Source organism: Pseudorca crassidens, chromosome 16 (genome assembly GCF_039906515.1).
Source record: "Pseudorca crassidens isolate mPseCra1 chromosome 16, mPseCra1.hap1, whole genome shotgun sequence".
Lineage (NCBI taxonomy): Eukaryota > Metazoa > Chordata > Mammalia > Artiodactyla > Delphinidae > Pseudorca > Pseudorca crassidens.
In genome coordinates this window covers 83,669,845-83,686,600 of record NC_090311.1, presented here as the reverse complement: position 1 = coordinate 83,686,600, position 16,756 = coordinate 83,669,845, and the positions used below count along the sequence as shown (strand labels likewise).

The following is a 16,756-nucleotide window of genomic DNA, read 5'->3' as shown; positions in this document are numbered from 1 at the left end:
GTCTTCTAACACAAGAATTCTTGTGCCGTCTGACAAGTTCCTCTCCCTAACTTCCCCTAGTGCCCTTCAGGATATCCCTAACTGCACCCCGCGCTGCAGACAGAGGCGAGGCTGCCCGTTTCCCTCCTTTGGTGACGGCCGGCCGAGAGCAGCTCCTCCATGAAGCCGTCCTTCCACACATGCTCAGAGGCGGGGTCTAAAGCCTGCAGGGGACAGCGCGAGAGCTGCACTTTGTGAAGCCGGGAACCGGACTCTCTTCACCAAATTTAACTCCTGACCTTTTCAGCTGTTGGAGCAAGTTGTTTAGTGAGGATTCAACTGGGCCAAAGCCTGAATATGCCAGCAACTCCATCTTTATTTAAAGCCCGATAAAAACTGAGTGACAACATTGGTCAGGACAAACCTTTGAGAACAACTACTCTTCAGTTAAATCAGTTGCCACATTAGGAAAACCTATAAAGGTTTCTAGCATTACACACACCTTAGATTAGCTAGACAGACTGTGGTAAAGATGGAATTCAGTGTAAATCATCCTGAAAATGCATAAACCTGACTGAATCCCCATACTGACAGGTTATAACCTATTATATGGTAACTTATAGATAGATTAGAAAGCCACATAAATATGTTTTATTCACCAAAATACTTTTATTAATACTCTATTATTTATGTAGAAAAGTCTGACATTTTTCCCAGTGAAGTAATCAGTTATCAAGCTCACAATGAATTAGGCCCACTTTGTCCTTTAGTTTCATAGTAAGTTAGCAAATTTTGACATTTATCCCACTAGATATTTTCCCCAGACCTAACCAAAATGGACACCAACTATTCCAGACACTGTCCAGTACGTAACATCCAGAGCCACAGCAATTTCAGAGACAACTTAGTGCAGTCTTGCCATTTTTAGAGTTACAGAGGCTGAAGCCTAGAAGTGACCCGTGCATACACGTAGCCAGAACCAGGGCCCTGGTTGGAGTGAGATAAAAAGGAAGGGGAGCAAGTATGAAACCCACAGATAAACTTCAGAGGAAAAGAGGAAGAAAAAATTATCATGTAACCAAAAACTAAAACCACAGTCATACAAATATTTTGTAGTAGCTTCCAAATACAGTATAAAAAATTCAGGAATACATGTTATAAAACTGTACAAACTTCTAGATATTTAAGGTCTAAAATTTTTATAAGGACACACTCATACAAATTTTCAGGAACAATGACCATTTTAGCAAAATCACATTTGTCCCTGGACATAGTACTCATAATTAGCTTTCAAAACAAACTCAAAGTAAGGATTGGACTTCAAGCTTCCCAACTGGTCTGATTGCAGCAGGTCCTTCACCTCTGGCAGGTACTCACTGAGCTGAATGCCTATAAACACAAACACAGAACTTTTTTTTTTTTTTCACATAACTCTCAAACGAACTGAGATGACTGATGACAAAAACACCTGTGCTTCTATTTAAAATATAACGTCACTCTGCTATTGGGAAATACTCTGTTCTAAATTCCTTCCCATCTGCCAAGCATACTCGCAGGCCTGAGAATATGACATTCCTTACTTAGCAGGGGCTGTGTGACTGTTCTTCGCCCTAGTAGTCAAAACAGCCACTCTATTTAAAGTATTTAATACAATCTGAAACACTTTCATGTCTCTCCACAGCTTAAGCCATTCCTTCGGTGTGGAAGTTTTAAACTAATAATCACTTGAAAATAAGTATTTCAAGCCCGAGGAAACAGCTTTCCAAGCAGCTGTATAGTGAGAGGTAGAAGGTATCAGTGAAAGATTGCTTACAACCCACATGTAAAAGTTGAAAGACAGGAATCTGAATTATCAAGGAAGACAAGTTATACCATATCTTCTTAAAAGACTTTCAGACATTTATCTGTCTCCCAGATCAAAGATCCACTGTTTGCTTGGATGGGTGGTCTTCCCACACTCTAGAAATGCTTCACTGCAGAGGTGCTTATTTGAGAACCGGTTTTTAATGTTTTTTTCCTGGGGTGATTGGTCTGCTTAATTTTTAAAAAATTATTTTCTAGAGTCAACTTTGGTAATATGTATTTTCCTTGAAGTTGATCAACTTTATTTTGTATTTCAAGTTTATTTAATTGTTTAAAAATTTTTAAAAAAGAGAAGAAAACAAGTAGGTCAAACAATATTCTCCTATTCAGGAAAATAATTTAGTAGAAACACTGCCGTGAAAGCTATCTACAGTGTCGCCAAACGTATCACAGTTTCTCTCTACAACTGGAGAGGGGGAAGAACCATGTCTTCATCAGTCAGTCCTCTACTGAGTTGGAAAGTCAATGCGCATCTGTGTAGTCACAAAACAGTATGTACGATTTTTCTCATTTTATAAATAAAGAGAACTGGAGGAAACATTTTAAATTAATAAGGCAATATTTTATAGTTTGTTACATTATCATAAGTTTCTCAAAATCAAATACTGTTTATTTTTAATACCATCTAAGTGCCTAGCACCATTTTTGATACTCAATTATTATACAATAAAAAATCTCATAATAAGTGTTATGAGACTAAATCTGCAATATTTATATATCATTTATTACAATTAACACACTTTCAAGAGAGACTTTTTCTCTCTAAAACAGCATTACACTTGTGAAAATATCACATTAATTTCCTAAAGATTAATTCTCTTAAAAAAACCATCTTATTTAACTTCTATTTTTATAATGCATGCCTTCTGTTAGACATAATATTTGATGGTTTATTTTTCTTTAGAGCAGGAGTCAAAAAAACTCAAATGCCTGCAAAGCCCTGGCAGGTACCATGAGGAAGATGGCCTAGGGGCTTTGGTAAACTTAGGACCAGCGCCCCATTCAAAGTGGGCAGTGCTCATCAGCTCCAGCTGACAGCTGCCAGGTAAACATTTCAGTCTGGTATAGGCAAATCTTTTGATTTTTAAGACAAGTCAGAAAACAAGACTTTCGTAAGAACTCTTCTCAACTATTAAATGCCAGCGACTAATTAGGAAAAATGTTATACTCCATGCAATGACGTGCATTTTTTTCTGTACGTATAATGTACTTTAATAACATGTAAAAACTGAAAAGCTCCAGGTGGGTAATTTAAATATATCTGCAGGCTGAATTCATTCCACAGGCTGAAGTAATTGTTGGGCTGCCCAAGTCTATGAAATACAATGTGAAGTTATCTGTATCTACCTTCAGAATCTGCCCTTTAAAAAACATTTACTCTTGGGCTTCCCTGGTGGAACAGTGGTTAAGAATCCACCTGCCAATACAGGGGACATGGGTTTGAGCCCTGGTCCAGGAAGATCCTACATGCCGTGGAGCAACTAAGCCCCTGCGCCACAACTACTGAGCCTGCGCTCTAGAGCCCGCAAGCCACAACTACTGAGTGCATGTGTCACAACTACTGAAGGCTGTGTGCTTAGAGCCCATGCTCTGCAACAAGAGAAGCCACTGCAGTGAGAAGCCCACACACCACAACTAAGAGCAGCCCCCACTTGATGCAACTAGAGAAAGCTTGCGTACAGCAAAGACCCAACACAGACAAAAATAAATAAAATAAATTTAAAAAAACCCCAAAAAACCAAAAAAAAACATTTATTCTTGTACATGGAAGCTATATTATTAAAAGGTTCCAAAAATAAATGTCTTTGGCTTGGTTTTATAATATATATATAATATTATAAATGTATGTTATTAATATATATGTATTATATATTATATCATTACATATTATAATTTATATATAATAGTTTCCACTTGTTTTTGTCCTTTGGTCAAAATTTAATAATTCTTTTTGTAAAATTATAGGTTTCTGTTTTCCATCTATGATTTATAATCTAAAAATAGCAACAACTGAAAAGTGAACTTTAAATAGCACCAAATACTTAATTAGCCACAATTCGGTTCAGTGGCCCCTTTACAAGAGCTAACTTCATGGAAAGCATCAGATATGGGTCCGAATGAATCTCTTCAACAGCACAGAGAAATCAACCATATCCAGTTATTTCTTCAATTCCAAATCTAGCAAAGAGAAAAAGCCTAATAGATATATTTTAACTCTGTCTGAATTTCAAGTATTTTTAAGCAAAAGATATTTTCTTTTGCTATACCCCTTCATTATTTAATTTTTTATTTTTTTGACAATGAAAAGGCTTACTTGCCTTTGTGTTATTTATTCATCTTTGAAAATAAAAGCATTCAGTAAATCTACTGTCAATGTGGGGTAGTCAAGTATTCATTTTTCATAAGTAAACACCCAGGTCAAAGCTGAGGTGGACAGCTCTATCCGGAGTGAACTTCCGGTGTAAACACCAAGTTCAGCGCCCTTTCCCCTCGGCACACTGGTTGGTGTGGTGAGCTCCGCAGTGCTTCTCTGAGGCCCCCGTCATTTCGGTTAAGCCAGTGATTCTCAAGCAGAGGACCGGAGAGTGGAATCTATTACAGCAGAACTGGGGCTATGAATCTGTAAAATAATTCTAGGCATTCAAAGAACAAATGTTTGTTGGGTGACTACTATGTACCAGGCACTGGGCCGCGCATGTCTTATGTAGATTAAATAATGTGTCTTGCAGATATATGTACAGAAATTTCCGAATGTGTGTAAATGTCAGCATCATGAATAAAATCCACATCCGTTTAGAAGGGCTGCTGAATTTACTGTGGTTTTGTCATTGTGTACTTTTTTCCAGCTGGTATTAAAGAGAGTGTCCTTACACCTGAAAAGATTGGTAAACACTAGGTTAGCCTATTTTGCACACTGCCTGGATTATCATCATATATGTGTGTATATATATACATATATATATATATATATATATATTCTTTTTTTTTTTTTTTGCGGTATGCGGGCCTCTCACTGTTGTGGCCTCTCCCGTTGCGGAGCACAGGCTCCGGACGCGCAGGCTCAGCGGCCATGGCTCACGGGCCCAGCCGCTCCGTGGCATGTGGGATCTTCCCGGACCGGGGCACAAACCCATGTCCCCTGCATCGGCAGGCGGACTCGCAACCACTGCGCCACCAGGGAAGCCCATCATCGTATATTTTGATTTAATAATTCTACAACAAATGAGCCACACTTGTCTTCATGTATAAAATGTGGAAAATCTCTCACCTCTAGTCTTTCTCCATACATTAACCTCCAGTTATATTAAAGTAAAAGTTAAGTACCCTCTAATTCATCTTCTCCCTTCATAATAAACATTTAACCATAAACGCTTCTTTACTTACTTGCACCTCGATCAGCAAATGGAATTTTGCTCACTTGTCTTAGGTACAAAACATACTCCCTTCCTGTCTCCTTTTATTTTGTTCTTTTTTTTTTTTTTTTGACGAGGACCATTTTTAAAGTCTTTATTGAGTTTGTTACAATATTGCTTCTGTTTTATGTTTTGGTTTCTTGGCCCTGAAACATGTGGGATCTTAGCTCCCCAACCAGGGATCGAACCCACACCCCCTGCATTGGAGGGTGAAGTCTTAACCACTGGACCGCCAGGGAAGCCCCTTATTTTGTTCTTAAAACTAATTTTATAGTATTAATGTCCAAAATGGATTGATAAAACATTTTGTAGTTTGCTCTCAGGCATGGTATGGCCAGTTCAGTACGGGATATACCAAAAAAGTCACATTTTAGGTTTTCAATCTTCACAAGAGTTAAGTGGCCAAGCAGACGGCAACTCCACCATGACACAGCTCCCCAACATGTAGGGGAGGAAAGAGCCCTCCCTTTATTTTAAACAAGTTTCTCTAATTCTAAGTATGATACCGTTTAATTTTAACCCCCTGGCATTTGACACCTAGGCAAATCCCCATTATTCTAAGATTCTAAAACTGAGGAGTGACACTAATTTCCAACATGGACAAACCACTTACCATCTTTTAAAAGTTTCTGTAAGATTTTCACAAATATACTGTCTTTAGATACTTCAATTGGATCATCTTTACCATCTGAACTGGACCAGCTAGAAAACAAAATCACTGTGAGGAGAAAATGGAACTGTGGCCACAATCTGAAACAAATGACTTGTTTGCTATTGTGGATTTGTTTTGATGTTTGTAGGGGGTGAAGAATCTTGAGTTTTGTGATACTGTTGAAAACTATTTAAATAAAGGAGCTTTATTAAATGTTGGATATACCCAGAGTCTCTCTATTAGATAGGAGATGCTATACTCAGGTAGCTATTTGCCCAATATAACCAGCATGTATTTGATGTCAAAACCAAGTAGTGAGGTATCTTTCCCAAGAAAATTCTATATGTAACAACCTAGTAACGACCCTAAAGTATGACCCTTCAGAGCACAGGTGATAGTTAAAGAATGTTATATTCTGTTTCTCATAAAAGTAAAATGGCAACCAGTGTCTGGTGTAACCTAAAAAGCTTCCTTTATCTAGTGGAGATTATCTACTACTGAAATACAAATCCACAGAACCACTCCTTTGTAGTAATCAATGGCTATACCCCTCATGATACCGTAGAGTGTTTAATCAGGAAGCCAAGACAAGGTATTCCAGTCAAATGACATAATACATCTTTTATGATTGCGAAGGAGAATCCAACAGGCAGAGCTAGATGCTTTGGAGGATGACCTCCAAGACCAAATTTGACAACAATTTTAACTATCTGGGAGTGATGAGAGGAAGAAATGCTTTAGTAAAAATAGTTCCATTGCAATTTCTCAAAGCCACAGGAAAAAGGAAAACCGAGTAGAGAAGGCTTTTAGCACTCAAGTCATGCTCTCTTTAAAATTCTTTCCGTGGGAAAAATCCATCTCTACAGCTGATTATTCTGTCTCTCTTTGCCACTGAATCTTAATACCACCGTTCCAGTGGACAGAAATCCTCCTATGTAGGGAGATTACAGTGAAAAAGACGTCACAATAACTTAGAAGAGGGTACTGATTCTCAAACTGTACTAACTTCTTATTCAAAAAAAAAAAAAATTTGTAGCCTCAAGTCTTCCTTGGCAGAACTGGCCCAACTTCTGTGAAAATAAGGAACATACACATTTCTGTGCCAAGTGACAGTGTAAAATTTAAAATCAAAAGCAGAGAATTATTCCAGTGGCCCCAAGTCCTTAAGCTATTCCTTAATTATTGAATAAAAACATTAGGATTGCTGATGAAACCATTAACATTTTTATAATATACGTTACAATACAATTAGGTTACAAAACGATTTGATGTGTGTGGTATCATAATCTTCCTAAAGAGTCCTTTTCCAAAACCATGTCTTATATTCACACTATGGGAACTTACTTATCTCTCTGAAGAGCTTTGCAAAGGATTTCCAGTTTTAGATTATTTATATTTATATCTTCCTCCTTCACAGCAAAACAAAAAAATCCTCATTAAGTCCTGATTTAAAAAAATACATGCTTAAATTTGAGTTATGTCAATTCCTAATTCCACATAAATATTATTATGCTTTAATTTATAATTTTAAAAAATTTCCCTTTCTTTGAGACGTTAATACTACTCAGAAGAGTAAAACTATTAAGAACTTTGTGTGAATTTGTTTCTGAGATATTATTCTGATATTCTGATATTATTCTGAGATAATCTGATTTTATCAAGAAGCTTGAGAGAGTCAAGATTTTAAACAGAGTAACATAAAAGCCAACATATTATTGTCTTTACAATCTACCAAACTACTTTCAATTGCAGGGCCGACTACTCACCCTACAGAATTATCATTATAATCTTTTTTTCAAAGAAGGCTGAGAAACAGCTTCTCTTAGGGTGAATACTATGAAGAATAAATCGACAAGCAGCATATCAGTTTGAGAAACTAACAACGACTCAATAAATGAAAGAGAAAAAATATGTCAGGACCTTGAAAAGCAACATTTTTTATTTGTGCAGGGAAAAAGACACCTGGAAATGTGTGAGAATTATCAAGAGGTGAGATCTCTTGACAGCTTTTCTAAAGAGCTATACGTATTCCAAGAGTTACGGGTAGCTGAACCAGAAAGTCTTTTATTTTATTTTTTTGAGAGTCTTTTAAAATTAAGACATTTTCAAGATGTACTCAGTTCTACAGAAAACCATACACAAATTGTGATCCTTGCCTGAGATCATCAAGTGATTTTACTTACCTCGTCAATATATTCAAGCAAGTCCAAAGCTTTCTTGAAATCATACTCATTAGCTCTTCTGTTTTCTTCACAGATATACAGCTATGGCAAGTTAAAATAAGGTAGAGAATTATTTTAACTCTTCATATAACCAAGACTGGAGAGATTTACAGAGAAGTCATCACGTCTATAGGTATCTTTATAGCAAAGAACAGCAACACGTTTGGAAATTAAACTCCATCTACCTCACAGCAAACTGTCTTTTAAAACACACCTATGTTCATTCACAGTAACTAACTTGTATAACTTGGTATATATACTTCTAAAATGCCAGTAAATTTATATTCATAAGTTCAAGACAGTATACATTTCAGTACTCTTTCAAGCATACTCTGTAATAAACAGCTGCCCTTGCATTTTTAAAGCTGGCTATAATGCTTTTGAAATGTTGCCCTTTCAATAGTTTTAAAAATTGAGACCTATGAGAAAGCATGCAGTTGGTCTACAGTTTACTTAAGAGATAACAAAACACACCAATATGTTACCAATGGTTACCCCTGGTTGGGTAGATCACAGCTGACTATATATGATCATAAATGTCCCGTAATTTTATAATCAGAAAAATGCTTGCCTTATTAACAATATCAATTTGAATTTTTCCTAACTTCTTTTTCCAAAAATTATTTATAACATAACAAATTTCATTTTAAAATACTGCACATAATCCTTTAACAGCAAAGACAATACTCAAACCATTTCAGAAGAAAAGCTATCTACTTGTTGTCATTGTCTTACAACACTTGAAAACAATATTTTATTTCACTGTTTCTGAACCTTTTTTCCCCACAATGTTAACATCCCTGAAATTGGAAGGTAGTATTAAAATTGATTCAGTATCAAGGTAAATTTGGACAACTTTTTCCTTCTTACCAATACATAAAATAATGGTGAGTCTTAGAGGCAACAGCCCCTTAGATTTTTAAATTAAATGTGCTCTATCAGGAGAGGCTGCTGTGAGCTCAATGATAGGAAATGTGTTACTAATAATGACTAAAATACTGAAGTTTTTGAATTGTCTGCTTTCTTAGTAACATAATTAGGGCAATTCAAGGTGATTCTATGACACCGCTTTTGCATTGGAAATGCTTTCTTGAAAGGAAAAGAGAGAAGCAGAATTAAGGCTATTAAGTGTGCACAGCAACAAAATTACCTTATCTGGGTTGCAGCCCCTAATCTAGCTATGTCCTCAGGAATGTGCTATGTTGCAGAGGGAAATGGTGACGATGGCACTTAGAGGCTATGCAAATCCAGTTCCTAAAACCATTGTTTTTGAAGAGCCTGAACTATGTCTCATGGTACATATCTGTCCTGTACTAGAAAAGCACAATGGAAGTAATTTCTTCTGGTCGCCTGGATAAGCGTCTTGAGGAACAGGCAGAGAGCTATGGGGGGCAGAGGCTGATCCACTGCTTTCTGCTAACTGGCACCCTGCTCCTAAGCAGCTTCTGACACCTGACTCCAGGGGAAAGTGACCAGGAAAATAAGAAATGGAGAGATGACTACTCTGAGGAACTGTACTACGTGGTCCAGGAAACACTGAGGTGGTTTTGAGACTACGAAGCGGTGCAGGGATTTGAAAAGCACGTACGCCAATGAGCTGTGGTGCAGTCAGTACCGGCATCGCACTGAGACTCAGCTGCTTCTCGGCCAGCAGCTGTTCAGGCAGCGTCTCCTGGTGCAGCAGGAAGCGCTCCTGCTCAGCCATTTCTAGGAGGCAACACAGGGGGAGGGGGAAACATTCACTTTTGCTCTGTCATAAACAAATCTGAATTTTAAAAGAAATGGAACAGCTCTAAAGGTAATCCCATCACTAATTCAGTGATCCTAGAATGTTATTAATTCTGCTTATTCTTGATTCCTAGTTATGTTACAAATATTCAGGGTTTGATCCAAGTCATGTGGATTATCACAGCAACCGGAAATATTAGGAGGGGAGAGAAGAGCTAAGAAAACAAACCTACTGATTGAAGCAACTGTAGAGCAGATGGATTTCAGAAGCACAAGTCCCCCAAATCTGAGGTCTCTCAGGCCATTTTAAGGTTACTCTGTAAAGTACTACTTTTCACTTTACCAGAGTTTCTAGTATAATTTCATTCACTAAGGGAAATGATCTACTTAAAAGCCACCATGAGTACATGCCAGGAAAAACACAAGCCAGAGGACTGTGCACTAGACCTATTACCCAGCAATGGTTATTTATCGCCATACGATAGGGTGACAGGAGCTTTTGATTTACATAAACTATCATAACCTGGCTTCACCCACGAGAATGAGCTGGGCTGCAGGAAAAAAGGACGGAGAACTGTTTGCTAACAGCAGTTACAGCAAAATGGAGTGACTAAATCACAGATATGCTCATTCAAATACTGGCATCATTCCACATGATCCCAAGCTTGTAAAAATTAAAACTGTTTTGTGCAATTTCCATACCTAAGAAAACAGACTGGGAGGATTAAAAAAGTAACAGTAATTATCTCTAGGGCAGTGGGATTATAGACAATTTATTTTGTTGTTGTTGTTTTTTCTATACTTTACTAATTTCCATAATTAAACTTGTATAACCAATAGAAAGTTATCTCTTAAAAATCTACTCCCTTCAATTAGATACACTGTGATAATAGTCTGTAGGAAATTACTGAGACCTGAAAATATTCTCATTGTGCTAAGAAAGCAAAAGCTAAGAAGAAGTGATCAAAATGCAAAGTGATGACCAGAAGTTGGGGGGGAACCAGCAACAATAAAGCCTTGTGTTAAGATATTTTGATTAACATGATCTAACTCTGGTGGCCAGGTTAAAATACAGCTCCCCTTTCAGACTACCAGCCAGTCTTGCAGAACATATACACACTTCTCTAGAACAAAAGGCACTATTAGCGTTTAAAAATAAAAGAATGAGGAAGAATTTCCCAAACCACCGCCTACAGCAGACCACCACTACAGAATTACCACCACCTACAGCAAACCCACTGAGTAAATGTCAAGTTTCTTTGCAGTTTCTTCTTAGCATATGAGTCACTAGGGGTGTAATCAGAGTACTCTGTTCAAATCATTTGAATTTACTCTTTAGGAATTCTTATTTAAGGCACAAATTACTTTTTCCATAAAAAGAGAATCCTAATTATGTAACTGAGTAATTGCCTAAGGACACTGAATAGAAAGCACTCCTCTCAAAGGAGATGGCTCCTGTTTCTAATGGACCCCATTAAATGATAACAAGAGCACATTCTAAGAATACACTGACAGTATGACTGATTTGTATGTCTTCTTGTTCAAATACTGTATTTTACCTTCAATTTTTCCTTGCAGTGTATCTTCTGGAAAGTCTGAAGCTAATGCAGCCAATTTACTCAAGCCAAGAAGGGTTTTTTTCTTTGCAAAGTAACGAGTTTCCATATTTGCCAAACCCAGAAGTGTTGCATGAGCCTACAATAAACAAAATATGAAAACTATGATAAAATCTTGGATACTAATTCAAGTTGCAATAAAGATTAAGTAAAACCCAAACTTGGTTTCCCCCCAAGCTGTATCAATGAAAGATCAAGTCACTGCTAGCAAGCCTAAAAACAGATGAGTACCATACGCTGAGAGTAATTACACATAAAGTATCGGCCACCCACACTAATTATTGGGAAAAGAGACATGTATAAAACATTTGCTCTCAGAAGCAAGAAGAACTACAATTCTGCAGCTCGCAGAATGAAAACCACAGTCACAGAAAGACAGACAGAATGAAAAGACAGAGGACTATGTCCCAGATGAAGCAACAAGATAAAACCCCAGAAAAACAACTAAATGAAGTGGAGATAGGCAACCTTCCAGAAAAAGAATTCAGAATAATGATAGTGAAGATGATCCAGGACCTTGGAAAAAGAATGGAGGCAAGGATCAAGAAGATGCGAGAAATGTTTAACAAAGACCTAGAAGAGTTAAAGAACAAAAAACAGAGATAAATACTACAATAACTGAAATGAAAAATATACTAGAAGGAATCAATACAGAGTAACTGAGGCAGAAGAACGGAGAAGTGACCTGGAAGACAGAACGGTGGGAATCATTGCCATGGGACAGAATAAAGAAAAAAGAATGAAAAGAAATGAAGACAGCCTAACAGACCTCTGGGACAACATTAAATACATCAACATTCGCATTATAGGGGTCCCAGAAGAAGAGAGAGAGAAAGGACCAGAGAAAATATTTGCAGAGATTATAGTCAAAAACTTCCCTAACAGGGGAAAAGAAATAGCCACCCAAGTCCAAGAAGTGCAGAGAATCCCAGGCAGGATAAATCCAAGGAGAAACACACCGAGACACAGTAATCAAACTGACAAAAACTAAAGACAAAGAAAAATTATTAAAAGCAACAATGGAAAAATGACAAATAACATATAAGGGAACTCCCATAAGGCTAACAGCTAACTACTCAGCAGAAACTCTACAAGCCAGAAGGGAGTGGTATGATATATTTAAAGTGGTGAAAGGGAAGAACCTACAACCAAGAATACTCTACCCAGCAAGGACCTCATTCAGATTCGATGGAGAAATCACAAGCTTTATGGACAAGCAAAAGGTAAGAGAATTCAGCACCACCAGACCAGCACTACAACAAATGCTAAAGGAACTTCTCTAAGCAGAAAACACAAGAGAAGAAAAGGACCTACACAAACAAACCCAAAACAATTCAGAAAATGGTAATAGGAACATACATATCGATAATTACCTTAAACGTGAATGGACTAAATGCTCCAACCAAAAGACACAGGCTCGCTGAATGGATACAAAAACAAGACCCATATATATGCTGTCTACAAAAGACCCACTTCAGACCTAGGGACACATACAGACTGAAAGTGAGGGAATGGAAAAAGATATTCCATGCAAATGGAAATCAAAAGAAAGCTGGAGTAGCTATACTCATATCAGATAAAATAGACTTTAAAATAAAGAATGTTACAAGAGACAAGGAAGGACACTACATAATGATCAAGGGATCAATCCAAGAAGAAGGTGTAACAACTATAAATATATATGCACCCAACATAGGAGCACCTCAATACATAAGGCAACTGCTAATAGCTATAAAAGAGGAAATCGACAGTAACACAATAATATTGGGGGACGTTAACACCTCACTTACACCAATGGACAGATCACCCAAAATGAAAATAAATAAGGAAACAGAAGCTTTAAAAGACACAATAGATCAGATAGATTTAATTGATATTTACAGGACATTCCATCCAAACACAGCAGATTACACTTTCTTTTCAAGTGCACACGGAACATTCTCCAAGACAGAGCACATCTTGGGTCACAAATCAAGCCTTGGTAAATTTAAGGAAATTGAAATCATATCAAACATCTTTCCCAACCACAATGCTATGAGATTAGAAATTGATTACAGGGAAAAAAACGTAAAACACACAAACACATGGAGGCTAAACAATACATTACTAAATAACCAAGAGATTACTGCAGAAATCGAAGAGGAAATCAAGAAATACCTAGAGACAAATGACAATGAAAACACGACGACCCAAAACCTATGGGACGCAGTGAAAACAGTTCTAAGAGGGAAGTTTATAGCTATACAAGCCTACCTCAAGAAACAAGAAAAATCTCAAATGAACAATCTAACCTTACACCTAAAGGACCTAGAGAAAGAAGAAGAAAAAGAAAAGTTAGTAGAAAGAAAGACATCATAAAGATCAGAGCAGAAACAAATGAAATAGAAACAAAGAAAACAATACCAAAGATTAATAAAACTAAAAGCTGGTTCTTTGAGAAGATAAACAAAATTGATAAACCATTTGCTAGACTCATCAAGAAAAAGAGGGAGAGGACTCAAATCAATAAAATTAGAAATGAAAAAGGAGAAGTTACAATGGACACTGCAGAAATATAAAGCATCCTAAGAGACTACTACAAGCAATGCTATGCCAATAAAAACGACAACCTGGAAGAAATGGACAAATGTTTAGAAAGGTATAAGCTTCCATTCTATTTCTTCCAGGAAGAAATAGAAAATAGGAACAGACCAATCACAAGTAATGAAATTGAAAGTATGATTAAAAATCTGCCAACAAACAAAAGTCCAGGACCAGATGGCTTCACAGGTGAATTCTATCAAACATTTAGAGATGAACTAACGCTCATCCTTCTCAAACTCTTCCCAAAAATTGCAGAGGAAGGAACACTCCCAAACTCATTCTGTAAGGCCACCATCACCCTGATACCAAAACCAGACAAAGATACTGCAAAACAAGAAAATTACAGACCAATATCACTGATGAACATAGATGCAAAAATCCTCAACAAAATACTAGCAAACAGAACCCAACAACACATTAAAAGGATCATACACCATGACCAAGTGGCATTTATCCCAGGGATTCAAGGATTCTTCAATATATGCAAATCAATCAGTGTGATACACCATATTAACAAATTGAAGAATAAAGATCATCTCAGTAGATGCAGAAAAAGCTTTTGACAAAATTCAACACCCATTTATGATAAAAACTCTCCAGAAAGTGGGCATAGAGGGAATCTACCTCAACATAATAAAGGCCATATATGACAAACCCATAGCAAACATCATTCTCAATGTGAAAAACTGAAAGCATTTCCTCTAAGATTCAGGAACAAGACAAGGATGTCCACTCTCGCCACTACTATTCAACATAGTTTTGAAAGTCCTAGCCATGGCAGTCAGAGAAAAAAAGAAATAAAAGGAATACAAATTGGAAGAGAAGAAGTAAAATTGTCACTGTTTGCAGATGTCATGATACTATAAAGAGAAAATCCTAAAGATGCCACCAGAAAACTACTAGAGCTCATCAATGAATTTGGTGGAGTTGCAGGATACAAAATTAACGTACAGAAATCTCCTGCATTCCTATACACTAAGTGTGAAAGATCAGAAAGAGAAATTAAGGAAACAATCCCACTGCAGCAAAAAGAATAAAACATCTAGGAATAAACCTACCTAGTGGGTAAAAGATCTATACTCAGAAAACTGTAAGACACTGATGAAAGAAATCAAAGATGACACAAACAGACGGAGAGATATACATGTTCTTGGATTGGAAGAATCAATATTGTGAAAATGACTATACAACCCAAAGCAATCTACAGATTCAGTGCAATCCCTATCAAATTACTAATGGCATTTTTGACAGAACTAGAACTAAAAATCTTAAAATTTGTACGGAGACACAGAAGAGCCCGAATAGCTAAAGCATTCTTGAGGGGAAAAAAAACAGAGTTGGAGGAATCAGACTCCCTGACTTCAGACTATACTACAAAGCTACAGTAATCAAGACAATATGGTACTGGCACAAAAACAGTAATATAGATTAATGGAACAGGATAGAAAGCCCAGAGATAAACCCATGCTCCTGTGGTCAACTAATCTATGACAAAGGAGGCAAGGATATACAATGGAGAAAAGACAGTCTCTTCAGTAAGTGGTGCTGGGAAAACTGGATAGCTACATGCAAAGGAATGAAATTAGAACACTCCCTAACACCATACACAAAAATAAACTCAAAATGGATTGAAGTGGCGCAGTGGCTGAGAGTCCGCCTGCCGATGCAGGAGACACGGGTTCGTGCCCCAGTCCGGGAGGATCCCACATGCCGCAGAGCGGCTAGGCCTGTGAGCCATGGCCGCTTACCCTGCACGTCCGGAGCCTGTGCTCCGCAACGGGAGAGTCCACAACAGTGAGAGGCCCGTGTACCGCAAAAAAAAAAAAAAAAAAAAAAAAAATGGATTGAAGACCTAAATGTAAGACCAGACACTATAAAAATCTTAGAGGAAAACATAGGAAGAACACTTTTTGACATATATCACAGCAAGATCTTTTTTGACCCACCTCCTACAGTCATGGAAATAAAAATAAACAAATGGGACCTAGTGAAACTTAAAAGCTTTTGCACAACAAAGGAAACTATAAACAAGACGAAAAGACAAGTGTCAGAATGGGAGAAAATATTTGCAAATGAATCAACGGACAAAGGATTAACTCCAAAATATATAAACAGCTCATGCAGCTCAATATCAAAAAAACAAACAATCTAATAAAAAAATGGGCAGAAGACCTAAATAGACATTTCTCCGAAGGAGAGGTACAGATGGCCAAGAGCACATGAAAAGCTGCTCAACATCGTTAACTAGAGAAATGCAAATCAAAACTACAATGAGGTATCACCTTACACCGGTTAGAATGGGCATCATCAGAAAATCTAAACAATAAATGCTGGAGAGGGTGTGGAGAAAAGGCAACCCTCTTGCACTGTTGGTGGGAATGTAAATTGATACAGCCACTATGGAGAACAGTATGGAGGTTCCTTAAAAAACTAAAAATAGAACTACTATATGACCCAGCAATCCCACTACTGCAATCCCACTACTGGGCATATACCCAGAGAAAACCATAATTCAAAAAGACACATGCACCCCATTGTTCATTGCAGCACTATTTACAATAGCCAGGTCATGGAAGCAACCTAAATGTCCATCAACAGACGAATGGAAAAAAACGATATGGTACATATATACAATGGAATATTACTCAGCCATAAAAAGGAATGAAATTAGGTCTTTTGTAGAGACGTGGATGGACCTAG

The 16,756-nt window shown here is 37.2% G+C and overlaps 1 protein-coding gene across 2 annotated transcripts in view; it reads right to left on the bottom strand.

Moving 5' to 3' along the window:
• Positions 1-626: 626 nt before the first annotated feature.
• The window catches only part of NUP133 (nucleoporin 133), a 57,171-nt gene continuing 41,041 nt past the window's right edge, over positions 627-16,756 (bottom strand). Inside the window, exons 21-26 of one of the 2 annotated variants that reach the window (XM_067711153.1) lie at positions 11,417-11,552; positions 9,718-9,836; positions 8,091-8,171; positions 7,252-7,316; positions 5,869-5,957; positions 627-1,368 (exon numbers count right to left, since the gene is read on the bottom strand). In XM_067711153.1, the coding sequence (XP_067567254.1) occupies positions 1,232-1,368; positions 5,869-5,957; positions 7,252-7,316; positions 8,091-8,171; positions 9,718-9,836; positions 11,417-11,552 (627 nt within the window). In that variant the 3' untranslated portion in view covers positions 627-1,231. The other variant, XM_067711154.1, reaches the window with a different exon arrangement.